This window comes from Chanodichthys erythropterus, chromosome 23 (genome assembly GCF_024489055.1).
Source record: "Chanodichthys erythropterus isolate Z2021 chromosome 23, ASM2448905v1, whole genome shotgun sequence".
NCBI classification, from domain to species: domain Eukaryota; kingdom Metazoa; phylum Chordata; class Actinopteri; order Cypriniformes; family Xenocyprididae; genus Chanodichthys; species Chanodichthys erythropterus.
The window spans coordinates 18684384-18706772 of NC_090243.1; the positions used below are offsets into that span (position 1 = coordinate 18684384).

A 22389-nucleotide genomic window follows, 5' to 3' on the forward strand; every position below is an offset into this window, starting at 1 on the left:
GATCAAGAGCTCAACTAAAGCAAACCCTGACCTCGATGATGGTAACTTAAAAATTGTGATTTTCTCCTTTGGTGATTCTGCTTGTTATCATCAGGTGTCTTCAATAATGCTCAATCATCACTCAATTTATCACTTATTTATCTCATTAATGCTTCAGTAGGTGAGATAAAAATATGGCAGGACTTTTACTTTCTGACCCCTGGAATCTCCACCTCTGCGTACAAAAACCTCCGTCACACTCAAATGAACACAAACTCCAGCAGAGAAAGAGACGAACGACACTCACACACACTGATATGAGACTCAACAGCAGCTCTTCTCAACATCAGCATGATTGAGCTGAAAACACACACTAAATATTCATCTTTAAAAAGAAATACTTGTTATTGCATGAAGGAGGAAATTTTATAATTAGTCAAAAACTACATTCATCACATTTACAAACACATGTGATTTAAACTCTGCTAATTCTAATGACCTGCTTCATAATGAAATCTTTAGCCAGATTTAGATGGTCATTCTCTATTGGATGACCTTTGACCTGTTCTACAGTATCATGATGATATCAAATCTGCAGCACAGGTATTAAATGCTCTCAGCATCAAAGTCTGAATGAAACTGATCATTAAAACAGTGTTTAGAGGGAGAAGATCCACCCAAAATAACATGAAGTCAATCAGGAGTGTCTGTTTCTGAAAATGATCAATAGAAATTTATTAGCAAAGATACTAAATGACAAAACAGTGTTTCTGCTGTCTTCAGGTAAATGATCTGGAGTGTGTTTGCATATTGATCAGATGCTTCAGTGCTCTGAGAGTGTTTATAGTGCTGTGAGTTTAACACTTCATCACTGACACACACAACAATCTTCATCAACATGACCTTCATTATCATCTTCATCTGGACTCTCACAGCGTTTGCTCAAGGTTTGTGGAGCACAAGTTTGATATCAATTCATTTCTTCAAGTATATTGTCAAAGTTTTGAGTTGATTTTCTTCTTGTTGTGTGTTTCAGAGTGTAGAGGACAGATCACCGTCACTCAGAGTCCCTCAATGACAGCAGCTCAACCAGGACAAACTGTGAACATCAACTGTAAAACCAGCAGTAATGTGTACAGGGATAGTGATGGGGATGATTATTTATTCTGGTACTTACAGAAACCTGGAGAAGCTCCTAAACTCCTGATTTATTTTGTAAAAAAACTTGAGTCAGGAACTCCATCTAGATTCAGTGGCAGTGGATCTAACAGTGATTTCACTCTGACCATCAGTGGAGTCCAGACTGAAGATGCTGGACATTATTACTGTCAGAGCTTCCATTGCAGAACAGATTCTGATAATGATTGTGAGGGTGATCTTACATTCACACAGTGATAAAGAGTCGTACAAAAACCTCCGTCAGTCAGAGTCACAGTGACTGAACTGATACTGCAGCTGCTCACACACTTTCACACACTTTCACACACACTCAACAGACACTAAATCATAAAGAGATTCTCTCAGAAAGGTTTCTTTAGATCACTGTAAACTGAACACAATCACAAACTTCAGCAAATGTAGTTGTAAACAGAAGCATGTATGTTCATTCATCTTCAGCTGTCAATCATAACACAAGAGCAGCATATATAAACAGCAGCTTACGTCACTCCAGTGAGAATATTCTTCCTGCGTCCCTCCATCACTCCATCTCCACCTTTATGTCCATTTTAATTCATTTCAGAAGTCCTGATGTTCATAGTCGAGTCTTGTGACAGAAACAGATCCTCCATCATGGACACGACAGATGTGTTTACCTGCAGCATTAGTGCTGGTGATTTACAGACTCTTTCTGCAAGTTACATCGTTACGCCAGTAGATGGAGACAAGAGACTGACTTTATGAGTGAATCAATTAATTATTAAACAACTGATTTGTTCAAAACACTGAATCATTCAGGAAAGAAACAAGCATATTTGATGGCTCTGTCCCAATGAAGAGGCTGCATGTTCGTTCTGAAGATCAACCAATGAAATGATCCTTCACAGCCACACTGAAATGTTATTGGTTCACGCTATAGTCAGTCTCTGAAGGCAGGAAATCAACTCCTTTTTTCCCTTATTAATTTAATTATTGCTCCAATCCTCTTGACATCATATAATTGTATTTTATTTCATATATATATGGCTCAGAATATCAAGTCAAACAGTGAAACTGAGTGGAGTTAAACTCATTTGCGTCACATTTGTGATTGTGTTCCTCTGAGAATTGAGCAGATCTCGTTTCATCATGTATCTGCAGGTGTTTTCATGCTCCATTGAGTGAAGTTTATTTATAAAATATGAGCTAAAGCCCTGATACAATGAAAGAGCCGAAACAAAAATGTTCAAAAAAGGACATAATGTTACAATTATGTTTTATTGACTGAATTGTAATGAAATCAAGACTGAAAAAGCACACATATAGTCAGCAGATCTACTCTGAACACTGCTGTCTCCTCACAGTGTCTCCAGTGGACGCAGACTGGCCGCTCCGTGTGTCCTCACAGCTCACCGAGACGCTCTTCATCCACTCCTCCTCAGAGAGAGTCAGGCTGCTGCTCCAGCTGTACAGACCGTCCTTCTCCAGGAGCCCAGCGCTGCTCTCCTGAGACCTGCTGCTCCCGTCCACCTTCAGCTCAGGCTCCAGTCTGACGGGAAGCCCTTGTTGGCCACACACACCAGTGTCGCTGTGTTCAGAGAGGAGATCTCTGCGCTGGAGGGCGGCAGGACGCTCACTTTAGGAGGAGTGACGCCTGAGAGAAGCACAGAGAAATCAGTTACTAGTGGCTTTCCATTAGGATTCAAGAGAAAACTGGGAGAAATTCTCCAACAGCGAAGAAAACAGTCAAAGAAAATCCCATCATTATTCCTTTAACACATTAATGCTCACAAACTCCTGCACATGAAAAGAGAAAATGTTCAGAATTCATTTCACATTCTGGTAAATATGCTGATTAATTATTAAAGCTGCAGTCTGTAAGTTTGCCTCTTTGTCTCCATCTCTGAACAAGTACGTAACATGTCTGCCACTTTTGTTCTGAACGACTGAGGAAAAAAAGTTTTACAATAAATCGCACTACCAACCTTCTTTATGAATACAGACGTGACGTAATGACGCAAACTCCAATTTCCCACAGAAACTGACCCGAACCTCAAATCACAAAACATTATTACAATCTTACCGTTGTGAATCGAGCTAATGTAAGAATAGTTTTCAACACTGATTGGTTATGTACTTGCTCAGTAATTGATTTGGGATGAATTTTAACCAAAATAAGTTATGGACAGCAGCTTTAAATACATTTAGATGAAAATATCATGAAGCTTTGAATCGCCACAAAAACTCAGGCTTTCAGTCTATATGGAAACTTAAAAGAAACGCAGCATTTTTAGAGTGAAAAACACAAATAAGAGTCCGAACGAAACAACAAATTAGAAACAGAAGTACTATTATTTCTCTATAATGTTTGTACTTGATTCACTTTATCAGCATTAAACTTTCAATAAGTTGATCTGAATGTTTTTAGAGAAGAATTTGATGAAAGTCATATTGCAGTAATAGATTTGAAGTGTCATTTTCATGATCAACTTCACTGAAACTCGCTTTGGTTAAAAGAGTCAAAGATCAGATGTGAAGAAACACAAGAACTGCAGGAATTCACTACAATTTAAGATGGACAAAGAAATCATGAAGGAAACATTGTGTGTCTCGTCCACTATTAAACTTCATTTCCACAAATATAAACCTTTTCACTCCTCAGACAGAGACACTTTATTCAGAGAAAATACAGTCAAGAGTTTGGAAATATTGAGTCCCTTAATGACAGCAGCTCAACCAGGACAAACTGTGAACATCAACTGTAAAACCAGCACAGATGTGCAGAGATGGCCTAGTGGAGATGAAGGTTTAGCCTGGTACTTACAGAAACCTGGAGAAGCTCCTAAACTCCTGATTCGTTATGCAAACAACCTCCAGTCAGGAACTCCATCTAGATTCAGTGGCAGTGGATCTAACAGTGATTTCACTCTGACCATCAGTGGAGTCCAGACTGAAGATGCTGGACATTATTACTGTCAGAGCTTCCATTGCAGAAGACGTTCTGATGGTCATTGTGTGGGTGACTATGTGTTCACACAGTGATAAAGAGTCGTACAAAAACCTCCGTCAGTCAGAGTCACAGTGACTGAACTGATACTGCAGCTGCTCACACACTTACACACACTTTCACACACACTCAACAACAGACACTCAATACAATACTACATAAAGAAATTCACTTCAAAACGTTTCTTTCGTTCACTGTAAATCGATCACAAAATTTTAACAAAGCAAGTTACATTGTTATGCCAGTAGATGGTGACAAGAGACTGGCTTAATGAGTGAGTGAATAATTAAGTCATGAATCTAATGCCGAGTTCACACTGCCTGATTTTAGCCCAACAGATTTTGCGAAATCGCCAACAAAAATGAAATCAGAGGCAAATCGGTGCTCATTCGCGCAAATGACAAAGCAATTCTTGCTGGCTAACATTTCGAGACTGGAATTATTAAAAATGACCTTGCATTATCTTTATCACTTCCCGCGTGTTTGGTTTTGAAACGTAGTTTGCGGACCAGAAAGAGTTGACGGCAATTCTTCCTAGTCATGCAATGTGAAACCCTCTGTCGCTGATCCATCATGTAGTGTGCACAGCAGTGACTGAACGCTACCCCAGGTAGTCGTGCAGTGTGAAATAAACAGTGATCTGATGACTTTAAAATCGTGCAGTGTGAACTCAGCATAAGCCTATGTTCCGCCATCAGTTTAATCCGATTAATTGTGTATCCAATTGAAATCTGATCTAAAATTATTGACATCCACACTGTGTATCGCAACTGTTCAGATCCGATTTGTGTGTCCATGCGGCTCTTTAGTTTTCCTGAATATCTGCATTGATTTCTATGGCAATGATGTTGCATTAGTAGACATACATTAAAAACAACAACAACCAACATGGAGGGGTTTGCAATACAGATGTTGTCTTATTTACAACATGACATTGTGAAGCTACTCCATCTTATAATACAGCGGAGGGAGGCTGGTATGTTTGGCTTTATTCTGCTCCGTCGTCTTCACTGGTCTCAAAACGTGTCTCCGTTATATTGTCATTTTCTGCTCGTCCCACATTTTGCAACAACACAACCTTCTTTCTGAAGCGACTTTCAACAAGACTCCTACAACAACTTCTGACATTTACGTTTTACGTGGCGTGAGAAAGTCACATAAACCATGCGAAATCTGATCAGCTAAAACGGATTTCAAGAATTTGAATAGGATTTCAAACCATATATGAATGAGCTCAAAACGGATTTGTAAAATTGCATTTCATGTGATTTTTGGCTGTTCACACCTGCTAAATCTGATTGGATTTAAATTGCACAAAAATTGGATTTGGACTGACAGTCTGAATGTAGCCTAAGTCAACCGATTCAAAACATTGATTCATCCAGAAACTATTAGGTATGTTTGACTTGAACAGCGTTGTGCAGACCGATGGGTGTGTGACATCAAAGTACAGGAAGAGATTAGACAGCAGATGGCTCTGTATGATTTCAAATGGCTCTTGTGATACTTTGATCTCATACACCGATCGGTCTGCAGCTCCGCTTCCAGTCGAACACACCTATTCTTTATGAGTGAGTCATTGAATCATTCTCTGAAATTATTGTTGAAAACACTGACTCATTCAGGAATGTGCTGTTCGTTTGGAACCATTTCAGCTGAATGAGCAAAAACAAAGTAACTATTGTCAATATTCAGTTTAATATGTAAATTACTCATAAGTCAATGTTGATCAGACATTTAGACCATCTGATGTTTCTTTATATCAAACATGGAGATGTGAAATGTTTTGTGAAATCTCAATGAAACCACATTAAACCATCTTAAACCTGTCACTGCTGAAGCGTTTGCATAGAGAGAGTGTTTTACATGAGCGACACACGCTTCAGTGCTCTGCATGTGTTTATAACTCTGTCAAACATCAAACATGATCAACAACTGTTTTTCACTAGAACTGAACCTACAACCAACAAAAATGACTTTCAGCACCATATTGATCTGGACGCTGGCAGTATTATGTCGAGGTTTGTGTCAGTAAAGATTACAGACATTATTTACTTGTTATTTTTATGTGTTGTGAAGATATATGGGTGTGAAAGTGTTTGTGATTTCTAATCTTTCTCTCTTGACAGAATCTGTTGGTCAGGTGACAGTGACTCAAACTCCCTCAGAGCTGCTCTCTCAAACTGGACAATCAGTCACTGTGACCTGTAAAACTAGCAGAGATCCAGAGTGCTGTTTTGGAGATGGAAAACCTCTTCTCACCTGGTACTTACAGAAACCTGGAGAAGCTCCTAAACTCCTGATTTATGCAAACAGTCGCCAGTCAGGAACTCCATCTAGATTCAGTGGCAGTGGATCTAACAGTGATTTCACTCTGACCATCAGTGGAGTCCAGACTGAAGATGCTGGACATTATTACTGTCAGAGTTTCCATTGCAGAACAGATTCTTATAATCAATGTGTGGGTGACTATGTGTTCACACAGTGATAAAGAGTCGTACAAAAACCTCCGTCAGTCAGAGTCACATTGACTGAACTGATACTGCAGCTGCTCACACACTTTCACACACTCAACAGTGAAGAAACACAAATATGATCTTAATATCAGCTTTGTTGAGCTTCATCAGTATTTCTTCAAATAATTATCATAATTTTTAGATCATTTATGGTTTATTTATCCTCATTTCCACTCACTCAATATTTTAAAGTCATTGATATTTTTGATCATGTACTTTTATTATTTTTTCTTCCTAATCTTAGTTATACAGTAAAGATCTGAGGAACTGAAGCTGTCGATCACACAGCAAGAGTTTATCTGGACACTTCCCAAAACTCCTGTTATAATCAGTGACGCTCTTACACTACACAATCAATCTCTGACTGGATTTACATCGTGTTTGCATTGTTAGTTATGGTGAAAGCATTTCTGGAGTGCAGAAATTTAGTTGTAATGACGAGATCACTGCATTCACACCATCAACAGACTGTCTGTCATCTGCTCAGTTTCTCATCACTGCAACCTTCCCTGTGATGAACAGATCGAAATATAAGACAATAATCAACACTTTTCACCATTCGTTCATTTAGACAGCTGTAATAGTTTTGCTGTAATTTATTTCTAAATGATGACAATTATTTGATGTAAAAATCATATTAACATTATAAGTGCACCTCAGGAAACATTATAAATAATAATAAATCAGTTGGTGAAGCGACTCAGACGCCTGCAGTGAAATCTGTTCATCTAGGAAACACATTCACCATGTCCTGTAAAAGCAGTCCTGACGTCTATCAGAGTTGGGATCATCAACCTCTATCCTGGTTCAGTGATAAAGAGTCAAAAACCTCCGTCAGTCAGAGTCACAGTGATTTGTGCTAGAAACACTGAATAAGTTCATTCACAAATATGAGGCTGCAGCAGATGAGAAGATTTGAAGTCAATAACATCATTTTAGAGCTTCAGACGACTGAGAATATCGAGCACAGGTGAGATTATCAGAGATCCAAACACTGAAGGGTTCATCCTAGACCATTTGTCTATTTAACCCCAAATTTATCTGTGTATCATCTAGATACCCTGAAGACATCAAACAAGTGATCAACAGAATTTGGATTCATCAGATTGTGGAGAAGATATAGTTTTATAAGTGTATTGAGCAGGGACGTGCACAGACATTTTGGGGGGCAGGGGCTCAAGTGGAAAAAAAAGGGCACTTCTATTTATTAAAAAAAAAAAATAAACCCTTAAATATATTAAGACAACTCCTGACTTCCCTTACACTCATGCAATTGTTTTATACTCCACAGATTTCTACAAAATAATTAATTCACATATAGAGACCATGGTCTTCTTTAGTATTCACTAGGTTTATCACAAGAGAAGGCAACAGCAACTATTTTCAAGCTATATATTTAGAATAAATGACTGCATCTAGGAGAGGGACATAGTTTCACTAATAATTTGTTTAAATCAATAAATCATTTTAATTTTTTTTTTTTTTTTTTGGTATTAATACTTCTTTCATGAAGTGGACAGTTTTAAGATTGTGGTCCATTTTTGCTGCCATGTCTTTTACTCTAATGGAAAGAAAACTCAACCCTAACCTACACATTTAGATGGTGTTTGTTTTAAGCCTACTACCCTCCATCTGTTTGCATCTGTAGATTTATTCTAAATTAACCAAAACAAGCTAATCTGCATATTTAAACACGTCAATAATTTGTTTTCCTGAACTGTTAATGCATTATATATTATAACAAATGCCGGCAGAGGGCACCAAAAGCGTGCTGATTTTTGTTGTTAGACAGCACAGCACAATCAAATACACGATCAAAGCCAACCATGATTCAAAATATGTTATTAGCAAAAAATAATATTCGGCCACTTCTTTGTGATAGAAATGCTACAGCCACTGTAATTTCTTCAACAAGAATATGTGGACACCAAACATGCAAAGACAGAGCGAGGGTTTAAACTTTTGTTGATGTATTATCATGTGCGTAGATTTAAGAATATAATTATGTAGCTAATGCTGTATTATGATTTTTAAATAGTTTTAATAAACCATGCATCCTTAGAAAACTGTCTAATAATGCGGTTCATGTGCGTCCATGGAATGATCCTCTTCTGGTATTGACAGCCCTACAGTTATCTTCACCATGGTTCAAAACGCAATGCATAGCACAGTAAAATAATTGAAATTATAATATAACATAAATTAGTATCAAATCAGGCAGATGCGTTGATGGTGGTCAAACTATTAATGCAGCGTTACATGTAAAAATAACCATAAATAGCCAAAATTTCAGGTTTGTGAACATAGGCTAGCCTACCTGAAAGAAATGCACGGGATGCATCCATCTAGAGCTTTTTTTCTTTTTCGCTTCTCATCGCCAGACAGCAGTTGCATTTTCACGGGAATAGCTGTCACAAGTTTTCAGCCAGCAGCAAACTCGAGGTGGGGTGAGGAAGGGCGGGGCGCGCGAGCGTGCGGGCATGAATGGCGCGTCGCGGAGTGAGGGCATCTGAACTCGACAATGCCGACCTGATATAGTATTTTTTTAATTTGTTTTATTCAGTAAATATATTTGTTTGACAGGGAAGCTGTGCGCAAAGAGGAATATTAATTTATTAAAAAAAAAGCACCCTAGAAAAAAAAGGGCACTTTCTCTCGAGAAAGAAAAAGGGCAGGTGCTCAAGCCCCTTTTTTGTCTATGTGTGCACGTGCCTGGTATTGAGCCATGGCTAAATGAACTATCTTCTAAACGCTTTGACTAATTAAAATCCTTTTGATAACTTTTGTCATTAGTGTCTATAGATGACGTGCAAAATTTCGTGTGAATCGGTCAAGTGCTTTAGGAGATCGAAAAAAGTTTTTAGCAACTCACAATGGCTGACGGACTACAACATGTTGTACTAATGTTGTCCACTAGAGGGAACCACAGGAGAAGAAATCTATTTTTCTATCAGTTTCCATCAGTTTGAATGTTTGAATCCAAAATTCACAGAACTTCATACACATGGACAACAAGACTTTCTGAGTAAACATGCAGAGTTTCAGGAACTTTTTTTAAATCAGTCATTTATATGAATGGGATTCAGAGATGAAGGTCATAACACTAATGCTGTCCACCAGAGGGAGCCACAGGACAACAAATCCTTTCAGATCTCTTTATGAAAGTCTGTAAATGGTTCAATAGATTGACTTGTAGTATAAAAAATGCATATAGGCCTAAATTCATTATAGTTTCATAAAGTTTAATAAAGCCCAATGTAATTAATTTGCAAAAAAAAAAAAAAAAAAATCTCCAAAACACTTACAGATCATTCATTCATCAAAGTGTTTCTGGATTGAAGTTTCTGAGCTGTAAAAGATCCCAATAACAATTCAAGCTACAAGTTAATCCTGTTATGCTAGAGGATGTTCATGTGCATTAAAGCTGTCTAAAGACCAAGAGTTTGTCTTACATTGGCCATATAACCTGTTACAGCCAGGACTACAGTACCTGTTTGTCACTTTGGGTGGCGCAATTGCACATAGTGCTATAATATATAGTGTTTAACCATTTAAATACACACTGGAGCCCCATCGAATAAATTCATCACTGCATTAACTCATTATTATTTACCTCGTCCTTTCCTGTTCATCAGTGTGTCTGTCTGTTCACACCGTCCTCTAGCGGCACAGTGATGTAGTGCAGGATAACATGAATAAAACTGTTGAAGGGTTTCTGTCATCAGTACAGCTGTGATCACCTGCGGTCTCGTACCTGCAGCCGAATTACAGTCGAGCTGATGATCACTAAAGCACTTTTGCTCATGTGATTTTGATTAGATGATGATAAGTTTCATCTACATTTCATTTTCACACAATGTTTTTTCACATGCTTTGAATTGTCCTAAATTTTATGCTACATTTTTAAAGTTCACAGTATATTGATAATTACATGATACATATTTGATGTTGTGATTGACAGGATGAGATGAACAAGCTCCTCCTGAACCTTCATTTAGAGCCTCATTTAAATACAGAATGAGTTCATTTGCATATTGATCAGATGCTTCAGTGCTCTGAGAGTGTTTATAGTGCTGTGAGTTTAACACTTCATCACTGACACACACAACAATCTTCATCAACATGACCTTCATCATCATCTTCATCTGGACTCTCACAGCGTTTGCTCAAGGTTTGTGGAGCACAAGTTTGATATCAATTCATTTCTTCAAGTATATTGTCAAAGTTTTGAGTTGATTTTCTTCTTGTTGTGTGTTTCAGAGTGTAGAGGACAGATCACCGTCACTCAGAGTCCCTCAGTGACAGCAGCTCAACCAGGACAAACACTTATAATACACTGTAAAACTAGCAGTAATGTGTACAAGGATAGTAATGGGGATCGTTTGGCCTGGTACTTACAGAGACTCGGAGAAACTCCTAAACTCCTCATTTATTATGTCAACCGCCTCCAGTCAGGAACTCCATCTAGATTCAGTGGCAGTGGATCTAACAGTGATTTCACTCTGACCATCAGTGGAGTCCAGACTGAAGATGCTGGACATTATTACTGTCAAAGTTTCCACTATCCAAACAGTCAACGTGTGTTCACACAGTGATAAAGAGTCGTACAAAAACCTCCGTCAGTCAGAGTCACAGTGACTGAACTCATACTGCAGCTGCTCACACACTTTCACACACTTTCACACACTACTGACACACAGAGGACAAACAGAGTGTAAATTGATATGAAATCAAACTAACAATAATGGCGTCATATGTTGTTTTGTTTTTGTACATTAAACTACACTAAAGTCATGGTGGATCAGTAACATGCAGATGTTTTTCAAGCAGCTCCTTCATCTAAAGCTGTTTCTAAATGTATTACTCATAACTCATTTCTCATGAGCAGAAGTGAAAGTGTTCCAGTTGAGAGCGTTGAACCAATCAAAGAGTGAAACTGTGAGTTTGAGGTGAAAATCACATTTGCATTGGCAGGTTTAGTGATTGTGATCCTCTCAGAATAGAGCAGCTCCGTCTCCAGTGACCATGTTCAAACCCCAAGAGCTTCATTTGACATTTCCTGCTAAATGCAGCTGTTCTCAACTATTACAATCAATCAAAAGCAGCTGAAACTTTAGTGCAGGACTTTGAATGAACGACACACTGATCAATGATGCAGTCCGACACACACTGGATTTCATGTTTGATAAAGGAAGCTTTAATGCAAAGTGAACTGTGTATTTCACACCTCAGCACTAAAACTCTAAAGTGACTTACAAAAGCAATTCATCAGAGAGTTAACAATTGTAACATACTGTACAATGCCAGGTTTATTATTAGACAATTTAATGTTTGTGTCTAAAACAAAACTTAAAGTTCAATATCATATATAATTGCAACAACCAAAGAGTAGTCTGAACTGTAAAACCATGTTACATATAGCTAATTTTATTTATTATATACATTTTTAATCCACAGTTTCTCTCCCTGACCTCTGTCCAGTTGTGTGATTTTGTCACCTGTTCTCCTCATTCCTCTTTGTTGAGTATTAAACAAGAGGACTGTCTTCCCACCCAGAATCCTGGCAGAATTTTCTCCTTTATGGGATTCTTAAACCTGTGAAGAAGTTTCACTTGTTTCTTCTGTGAATCTTGTTCTGTCTCCACGGCGTAGAAGCAGAGCAGGCCGGCGGGCTGATCCACATAGATTCCTATAGTGCAGCACTGATGAGCGTCCTCCACCCTGCTGTTGATTCCTTTATGCCAGGCTTCATAGCAGGATCCAGCCCAACCCAGACCCCAGGACTCCTCGTTCTCCCCGAGGCCACAGGGCCCGTCTCCTGCCCTCCTCCCCGCACCCTCGTATGCCGCCCCTATAACCACCCAGCCAGAGTACAGCACCTCCCAATAACAGCGCGACGCCCAGACAGACTCCTTACACAGCACCTGGACACACACACACAATTCATTATCATGAGAGAGACAAAGATATCAGAATTATGAAGTGTGTTTTTGTGAGTTGTGGCACATTCAGAATTTGAGAATTCTTGCAAAGTATATGGTTTTATATATTTATCACGCCATATTGGATGTAATAATATTTAATAATTTTATTAAAGATGGCAGAAATTCTGGAGTTGACATTGTCATGTCGCATAGCAGAAAAAAAATTCCAACATGATTACATTCTGCGTGGCACATCACAGAGCAGTGCAAGATGAGCATTTGTGGTTAAAAAGTATATCATTTTTTTTTTTTTTTTTTTTAGAAAATGACCGATCATTTCGCTAGATAAGATCCTTATTCCTCGTCTGGGATTGTGTAGAGCTCTTTAAAGGTGTACTGAAACTGACATTTGCACACAATGGTCCCCAGTGAAGTCCAAAATGTTTTACACAAATGTTTCCTGGAATGTTTTTTTGCAAAAACCTTCATTTCTTTTCCACTGAAGAAAGAAAGACATAAACATCTTGGATGACATGAAGGTGAGTAAATTATCAGGAAATTTTCATTCTGAAGTGAACTAATCCTTTAAGTAAGACTATTCTCTGTAATTCCGATTAAAATTCCAGTTCAACTTCAAACTAATGGAGACCATGAAAAATCACACTTATGATTTAAAAGGGAACCGGTTCTTAAATTCTGTCGTGTGTGTGTGTGTGTGTGTGTGTGTGTGTGTGTGATTCACCTGAGGGCTGTGGTCAAATCTCTCTGGTCTGTCCAGGTAAGGACACACCTCATCTGTCATGCGGGACACTTTAGCCCCGCCCTCTGTCAGCCACAGCATTTTATTGGCAGTTTGTTCATCCAGTGAAATATTGAACCAGTCTAAGATGAAAAACCAGTCAGTTACGCCAATTAATTTCAGTCCAGTTATAAAGTTTTTTAATCAGTTTTTAATTTTAGTTATTTTAGTACAAAAATGAAAACATTTCCTTGGCAACTGGCAGATATAAAATAAGGTTTATTATTTAATTTCAGTATGTTTTCAGCTATAGTTAACGATGATAACCCTGGTTCAGACCGGAAAGGAGCAGGTCAGTACTGCTATCTGACTCTTGTTCTGTGTGTGAGACTCACATTTCAGCAGCTCCTCTCTGGACGTCGGCTCTGGGATGTTCGGCTCATAAACTGGAAGCTTTTCTGAAGAGAGAGAATGTGAGAAATATCAGTGCAGATTTAGACTTCGGCAATTATCATTTGTAGGCATGCAGAGAGGATTTAGATGTTTAGTCATACCAGGAGGAGCATTTCCAGCTTTGATTTTCCTTCCTGGAAGAAAGAAAAAAGATGTTGAAAACAATCAATAAAGTGTGGGTTTGTGCCAATAGATGATCTTTTTAAGAGGACAAACAATGAGGACATGATTTATCCTGTCAAATTAAAGTAGTGTGCATGTGCTGGTCTGTTCTCAGTCTGACATTCAGCCAGCGAGGACACGTCATCAGACACGCGGCATGTACTGTAAGTGTGTGTGAGAGTAACCCACTGACCCAATAGCCCAGTTTAAAATCATTCAGCACTTGTTCAGACTTCTGATAATGTGGCAACCTGATACCAGTCGACGACACTGACACAAGATCACATCATACTTCAGAAAAATCATTCAGCATTTTTTCTGTAATTCTGATGTGCTATTATTAAAATGCATTCATGGATTTTACATAATGAATAAATGTCCCTATTTTATGCCTTTAAACCTGTTTTATTATTTAGATTTATAGCAGTTAAGCCAACTAAGTTCAGAGCAGTGTTATTTTAGTATAATAATATAGTATTATAGTTTGTGTTAATGATTCTATTTTTATATTTTAGTTTAAAATGCAACAGAAACATTCTGAGATTTATTGGTTAGTTAACTACATTGGTTAATAATGAACTGCACTTATACAGCATTTATTAATCATTGTTAATGTTAATTTCCACATTTACTAATGCATTATTAAAATCTTGTTAACATTAGTTAATGCACTGTGAACAAACATGAACAAACAATGAACAGCTGTATTTTCATTAACTAATGTTAACAAAGATTAGTAAATACAGTAACAAATGTATTGCTCATGGTAAGTTAATACATTAACTAATGTTTAACTAATGAACCTTATTGTTAAGTGTTACCGGTTAGTTCTTAATTATGATAGTAATGTTTTACCTGTCTTTTTGGTTTGAGGTGTCATCAGGATTCTTTGGCTTGAAGGCATTTTGATGATTGAGTTTGAGTTGGTCTGGATGTAATGTGTCTGGATATTGATCGTGTTGTGTGTAAGGCACAGCGGCTCTTTTATAGTCGACATATAATGGGCACGTGGCCATTAAGGAGGGCGTTTCCAAAGGCAAACTTTGGCCAAATAAAGGCAGGACATCAGAAACACAAATGCACAGACAGACACATCACTGGAGGGGGGAACGGATCACAAACTGGGTCAACTGACACACACACATACACGCATTTTACCCTATCTAAAGGGGCACTTGCCGCAGACTCTACTTTGAATAAAAAATAGAATAATTATTATTATGCTAATTAGTAGATTCCCAAACATGATCATTTAAACCTTATTTTTAATTTATTTTTCATATGTATTAAATTGAGCTTTTGTCAACTTTCTTGGACAATTTACAGCATTTGAAAATAGATTTTGGCTACAGATTCACAGACAACGTTTGTTTTGTTTTTGGTGGGGACTGTCCACTGTATGAGCTAAAAATATTATTTATCCTCTAAATCTAACCTTTAAAGAAAACTTTCTAGGTTTTCTTTATTTCATTATTAGGTCATAGGGAAGGTTGACTGTTCCTCATGTGGGCAAAAAAATTTCACAAGTGAATGGCACTAATGATAAATTGATATTGAGAAAGTAACGCGGAGTAAAGAAAGAAAAGGTGTGTGTGTGTGTGTGTGTGTGTGTGCAGCTGGTACATTTCAGAATTGATGGATTAAATTCCACAGACACATTCCTCTCACACTTTTATATGATCCAGAGATTAGCAGTTCTAAAATACATGCGGACACGGCACAGAATGCATGCGCATGTCTCCTCTGAAACTTTAACCTTCCCGCAGAGCACTTATCCTTCACTGAGGAAACAACATCCATGGATGACGACAGTATATCAGGGATAGTAAAAATTGTGAGTAATGTCTGTTTTAACCAATCATATCAGTATTGTTCCTGTGTCCAACACACTGAATCTCATATTTGTATTTTGTTTTATCTTTTTTTTTACTTGCATCATTGTGCATTTAATATAATTTTCATCTGCCTGAACTTGACTTGTATCCTCTCGGATTGTATTTGATGACTCTTACCGTTTTTCATTCTTTTTCTGTGCAACTTTCTGACATTCATCTAAACTGAAAGGATATTTTAGCATGGCGCTGCACAGCTGTTTTCAAAATTACAATTGTTTAATATATTAATATTTCAATTGTTACAGTTTTTTACAACTGCTTACACACAAAATCCTTACTTGTCACACAGTTTCTGAAACCTGACACTCAAACACCTGAACCACACACCAAATCTGCAAAACCATGCTCTAATTCTCGGCCTTCAACTCAGTTTTTAATTTCATAAAACACTTTTTGCAAAACACACCACACAATTCTCTATGTAACACACAAATCTAACAGTAAGTATCTTGATTTGCTTTTTCAAACACAACCATTGTGACTGAACTACACATGACTGATGTATTTCTTTGCTTTCCTACCGTGTAATACTGTATTCACAACCACAAATGCTTACAGTATTCATTAGTTTGGTTTCAATCTTGCTTTTGTGTTTATTGTGAATTTTGCAACATCTCTCTGCCAATTAGTTTCAGTCTTGTACAGAAATGTACACAGGAACTCATAAAAAGAAGAACTTTAAGTTTTGAATAACTGTGTATATGATATATCCAAAAACAGAATATTGTGGCAAAGGTGTTTGCAACGTAAGACAAATATTTGCTTTTGAGATGTGTTTGTGATATTTTGAATGCAGTGCTTCATTTTGCAATAGATGTAAGGCATTGTGCATTTTGTGTGTGCAATTATTGGATTTGTGTGTAAAGTTTTTAAAAAAGAGGCAAAATTTTTAAAATGTGTGTAAGCAGTCGAAAAAAACTGTAATGCATCATTCATTTCCCTTCTTGTGTTCATTCTGTGAATTCAGAGTCAGTTTTAAAATATAAATACACAGAACTTCACAAATAGACAGATGTGAGATGCAGTACGGTGTGTGTGTGTGTGTGTGTGTGTGTGTGTGTGTGTGTGTGTGTGTGTGTGTGTGTGTGTGTGTGTGTGTGTGTGTGGTATGTATATGGCTGTCATTGAGCTGTCATACTGAAACAGAATAGACATCGGACAACACATAAATCCTTCATCTGTGTGTGTGTGTTTAAATGTGTCAAAATGCCAAAGTGACCTTCTCTAACCTACTTAATAGTGTGTGTGTGTGTGTGTGTGTGTGTGTGTGTGTGTGTGTGTGTGTGTGTGTGTGTGTGTGTGTGTGTGTGTGTGTGTGTGTGTGTGTGTGTGTGTGTGTGTGTGTGTGTATACAAGGGAGAAACAAAATTAAGGAAGGAATTATTTCTATTCCTGCTACAATTTGACCCAAAATGCTTGTCTTCTTTTGTGACAAAACATTTAATGTATTCATATAGACTACAGAAAATGTGTACTTTTAAAAAATATCTATACAATTGAATGAACTATTTATATCCAGTGATCATGTTTTGTTTATTGGACAAACTGTGGAATCAAAAGAAAATAACAATCAAATTAAACATGTATAAAATATACTGTAAAATAAATTTGACTTTAAGGCCTTCCTAAAAGGTGATGCGCAAAGAGAAACAAAAAACAAGATCACTATGTTCAGAATGCAATACTGACCCAATACTGTACACTGTACTGCCTCCTATGGTTTAAAAATATCAAGTGCAACCACAGACAATATCCCATGACAAATGTGTTGAGTGAGTAGTATGCTACTCCAGATATTTCATGCATGAAGAAATTATACTCTTATGTACTGCAGAAATAGTATGGTAGTATGCTGTTTGTATCTGACAAAAAAGCCCTTAGCAGGGCTCCTTGATTAATCCTTGTTGCAATTTAATTAAATAAATACATGCATTGCATATTTTCAAGTGGAGTGCATTTGAAAATGTATTAAGACAGTAATTAAGTCATAAAGCAATAAAGATAAATATTGGTATTGTAATTTTACAGTTGTAAAATAAATGTAAAATAAAATGTCATTATTATTTTGAGTATATTATTTTTCTTACATGTCTGCTTTTCTTATTCTACAATGAAATATTACAATAATATGTGTTTAGAAATGCTCATTCTAGATGTTTGGTGTAGTTTGAACTCATTTATGACTTTAATTCAAATGCTGTGTCATAACCTGATTCAGACGCTTTAGACAACACTCAAATAAATCATTTCACACTACTCTAAGGACGCGGGGTTTGAAGCAATAGATTTTACACTCGCTAATGTATAGTTGTGCCATTCTAAATGAGGTCAATCTCTAGTGCATGTTTAGCGTGTTTGTCTTTAGTGTGTAATGCGATGACACCTGCCTCTGAAATCAGGTGTCGATCGGCAGCATGTGTGAGAGACAGTCAAGGACACGAGCATCACCTGCTGCAGCGCTCACACGTGTCACTTTACAATCAGCTGCACAACTTGAACTAGGCAGCATGAACACTTTACATTGACATTTTTTAGTCTAATTGGTCAAACACAAATTAGTTGACTCTTAAATCTGATGCAAATAGTTGCCTCAAGAGTTAAACCAAGGCAATATTTTACAGTGTGTGGAAACTGATTGCCTTAAGCATTTTTTCACTCAGAATTTAAGTTGTTAAAACAAAGACTTACAAAAGAGTGTTGAGACAATGATAGTTTCATTTGAAAGTCGCCATTATGGTGATTAGTTTGTTGTTGTAACTGTGTGTCTGTTAAAGACATTTGCTATGGCAAAGGAAGCTAAGGAAAGTTCTGGGGATGATGATATCATTTTATAACCTATAATTCAGGGATTATAATATTCTTTGAAGGCTGACATGCTATTATCACTGCTGAAGAACTGGTGTGTTACTACCTTCAATAAATTCTTCTCCCTTCAAGGTCAAGCTTACTTACTTACATTATATTTTAGAGAAATCTAATACATTGAAAAGCCACCCAAACAACTACTCAGCCAAATACAGCAAAATCTACACTGTTAAAAAAAAACTGTCAAATTTACGGTAAAATACCGGCAGCTGTGGTTGCCAGGAATATACAGTGAAAAAAATGTGGAATTTGTAAAAGACGGTATACTGGTTTTGTAACCCTAAATTTTACAGTAGACAACGTATTTTTTTTACCAAAATCATGGTAGAAAAAAACAAATAGATTCGTCAATTATACAGTAATTTTATGTAAAAAATGCAACTTTCCATAGCTTTTTACGGATATTTGCAGTAAAAAAAAAGTTATAATATAATAATATATACAGTAATTTGTTGTTAATTTAACAGTAATACACTGTAAAAAAAATCCCAGTAAAATTTACGGTAAAAAAATGGCAGCTGTGGTTGCCAGAACTTTACCGTAAAAAAATACAGTTGCAACATAAAAAAAAACTGTTAAATTTACGGTAAGATAAGGTATTTCACTAACTGATAAAATGTTAATTTACCAACCTAATGAAGTACTAATATCTGTTTTGTACCTTTATAATACACTGACAGTCACCAAACACAGTGGTGATGAGAGTCACATGATGAATCAAAGTTCATCACAAGCAGCTTTTCCACAAGCTGAGAAAGACAACACTAACATAAAGAATGCGCACACAGTGTCATTCACACACACACACTTAAACACCATCATGGTAACATGCAAGAAATTTTAAAAATGCAATAAACATTAATTTAACAACATTAAATGTAACATAAAACCCTAATGTACATAACTGATTAGAAAAAAATGAGAAAAACTAAGAAGAAACAGAGTTATTTCAACGAAAATATATCAAATGTGAAGTGTCACGCAGGGAATTGTGGGAATGTTAATTTATGGTTTTTCACTGTAATATTTACAATGAATTGTTATTTTTCACTTCCAAAAACTGTGAATTTAATGGTATTTTACCATAAAATTACATTAAATGTACCATTAGATTTATCACAGTTATTCACCGTATATAGTACGGAAACTTTCTGTAAACCAATTAATAGTTTTTCACCGCAGCATTTTTACAGTCTTTTACTGTTAAAAACATGGTCATTTTTTTAATAGACCCTATTATGGTAAATAACTGTAAAAATAACAGAAATATGTTAAACCTTATTAAAACCTTTGACAGTAAAAAACACATTTTACGGTAAATTCCTGCACTGTAAAAAAAAGTCAAATTCCAACGGTAATGGAGTGTAAAACCAAAAACTTCCTTTTACTGTATTAAATAGATTGAATAACCGTTAATTGTGAGACTGGATAAAACTTTGTTTTTTACTGTAATAAAATGTTGAAATTATAAATATTTTCTGTGAAAACAAATAAATATGCATACATTTTACAATTAAATATTGTAATGTTGAAAATGTCTAAAAACCTTAGATTTTATGGTATTATTTGAGTAAAACTACATCTTTTGGGGTTGTGTTAATAAAAAAACTGTCAAATTTACGGTAAAATACCGGCAGCTGTGGTTGCCAGGAATATACCGTGAAAAAAAATGTGGAATCTGTAAAAGACAATACGGTATACTGGTTTTGTAACCCTAAATTTTACAGTAGACGACATATTTTTTTTTTACCAAAATCATGGTAGAAAAAAACAAACATATTTGTCAATTATACAGGTCCACTATTTGGACGTCCAACCATGACCCAACTTGGACGTCATCTTGACGTTCAACATTTGACCTTTGAATGGGGTAATTTTTTGGGACGTAATTTGGATGTCAATAAGAGATGCAGGAAATTGACATGATTAATATGTAATATTTGTTTTATAGGGCCTATCAACATGATTAATACATGAAGAGCTCAGATGCCATCTCAAATTTTCTTCTAGAATTATCATTTTTATCAAGCTTGTATATTTAAGTTCAATAATTTCACTTAAATGGCAATGCAAATTATCTATTAATTGTCATTTAAGTGAAAGTACTTAACTATACCACAGCAAAATCTCCAGTGTTAAATTTACACCCAAAGTGAACATATGAGTCCATCTTACCGGGTGTTAAAAAGTAACACTGAATCAGTGTTAAAGTTAATGAGATAATTGATTGATGATTGATTGATGATTGACAATTAGTGGAGACACCTGATGATAATAAGCAGAATCACTGAAGAAACAACAAGAGAAAAAGAGAGAGACACAACAACTACAACTGTCTTCCAGCCATTAAACATTATTACACTTACTATTAACCAGTTTGATTTGATTTCTGTCATACATCAACAAAAGTTCTTATTGAGAATTAACAGATGTTTAGATGTTAATGTTTGAATGAAAGTTTAGTTTGAAGTCACCATGATGGTGAAAAGCATTTCCTTTAGCTGGTCTCTTGACTCTGTTTATTAACATTAATTTATCTCTGGCTGCTCCAACTTTGTGTTTGTAAAGCACTTTGTTATGGTCAGAGAAAATAGGATCTGGGCTGTGTTTCCCAATAGTGATGTGAACCAAAGGTTACCAGTTTAGGTTTACAATGCTTTGGGAATCACAGTCATGATGGTTTTGTTTTGTTTATGACATTTTTTGTGAAATGGTCCGATTCATTGGTGAAGTCCAGTGTTGTCAGTCATATAGATGTTTTATTTCTTTCTAGTAAATCTGTTACCACTTGAAATCTAGAAGAGCTTTTATAATCTGAAGAACAGAGAAAAATAAAACAAAACACAGACATCAAGAATCAGCATATGACCCTCAACAATGGTGACAATCAAACAAAGTGCTTCATGTTGCAGTGCATGATGGGAGCCACCAATCAAAACTCATCCATGGCTCCCATCATGCATTGCTGCATGAATAAATTATGCAGCTGAATTGTCCTGTAATTTTCGTAGATTGTTCAGGTTTGCTTTATTTCTCTGTTGTTTTGTTGTGACAGTAGCTTGTTTTGTGATGTTCAGAGTTGATCTGTTTGTCAGTATTTTGTATTTATTTATCGTCACCGTTCTTGAGAATCATATGCTGATTCTTGATGTCTGTGTGTGTGTGTTTGCTTGAGTAGTCAGATTATAAAAGCTCTTCTAGATTTCAAGTGGTAACACATTTACTGGAAAGAAATAATATAACATCTATTTGACCATCAATACTGGATGTCACCAATGAATCTAACCATTTCACAAAAAGGATGTCATCAAAACAAAACCACTATGACTGTGATTCCCAAAACATTGTAAACCTAAATTGATCAACTTTAGCTCACATCACTACTTGGAAACACAGCCCAGATCATAGTTTCTCTGACCATAACAAACGTGCTTTACAAACACAAAGTTGGAGCAGCCAGAGATAAATTAATGTTAATAGAGTCAAGGGCACAACTAAAGGAAATGCTTTTCACCATCATGGTGACTTCAAACTAAACTTTCATTCAAACATTATCATCTAAACATCTGTTCATTCTCAGTAAGAACTTTTGTTGATGTATGACAGAAATCAAATCAAACTGGTTAATAATAAGTGTAATAATGTTTAATGGCTGGAAGACAGCTGTAGATGTTGTGTCTCTCTCTTTTTCTCTTGTTGTTTCTTCAGTGAT

General features: G+C 36.3%; 2 protein-coding genes and 1 gene segment (V, D, J or C); 2 read left to right on the plus strand and 1 right to left on the minus strand.

Annotated features, from left to right (window-relative positions):
• Positions 1 to 193: 193 nt before the first annotated feature.
• On the plus strand, positions 194 to 6611 carry LOC137013703 (uncharacterized). Its single transcript, XM_067377661.1, has 5 exons — positions 194 to 926; positions 1016 to 1148; positions 2481 to 2779; positions 3779 to 4123; positions 6253 to 6611. Exons 1-5 carry the CDS (start codon positions 878 to 880, stop codon positions 6609 to 6611), a joined length of 1185 nt encoding a protein of 394 aa, XP_067233762.1. The 5' UTR covers positions 194 to 877.
• A 4121-nt stretch (positions 6612 to 10732) lies between these two features.
• LOC137013990 (Ig kappa chain V-VI region XRPC 24-like) lies at positions 10733 to 11267 on the plus strand. The segment is given in 2 exon segments: positions 10733 to 10810; positions 10900 to 11267. Coding segments are annotated over 2 exon segments (384 nt in total).
• An 879-nt stretch (positions 11268 to 12146) lies between these two features.
• Positions 12147 to 14914, minus strand: LOC137013704 (tripartite motif-containing protein 16-like protein). The gene is made up of 5 exons (XM_067377663.1): positions 14773 to 14914; positions 13857 to 13889; positions 13698 to 13769; positions 13306 to 13445; positions 12147 to 12563 (listed from the first exon to the last, which is right to left on the minus strand). Exons 1-5 carry the CDS (start codon positions 14912 to 14914, stop codon positions 12147 to 12149), a joined length of 804 nt encoding a protein of 267 aa, XP_067233764.1.
• Between the last annotated feature and the right edge of the window lie 7475 nt (positions 14915 to 22389).

Bases quoted from the DNA above. Each gene is read 5' to 3' on its own strand.
- LOC137013703 (XM_067377661.1), top strand. From the start codon at position 878: ATGACCTTCATTATCATCTTCATCTGGACTCTCACAGCGTTTGCTCAA. The intron at 927-1,015 runs GTTTGTGGAGCA...TGTGTGTTTCAG, and splicing joins TCTCACAGCGTTTGCTCAAG to AGTGTAGAGGACAGATCACC. The intron at 4,124-6,252 runs GTCATTGTGTGG...CTCTCTTGACAG, and splicing joins TTGCAGAAGACGTTCTGATG to AATCTGTTGGTCAGGTGACA.
- LOC137013704 (XM_067377663.1), bottom strand. From the start codon at position 14,914: ATGTCGACTATAAAAGAGCCGCTGTGCCTTACACACAACACGATCAAT. The intron at 13,890-14,772 runs GTAAAACATTAC...TCTTTCTTCCAG, and splicing joins ACCTCAAACCAAAAAGACAG to GAAGGAAAATCAAAGCTGGA. The intron at 12,564-13,305 runs GTGAATCACACA...GTGTGTGTCCAG, and splicing joins GATTTGACCACAGCCCTCAG to GTGCTGTGTAAGGAGTCTGT.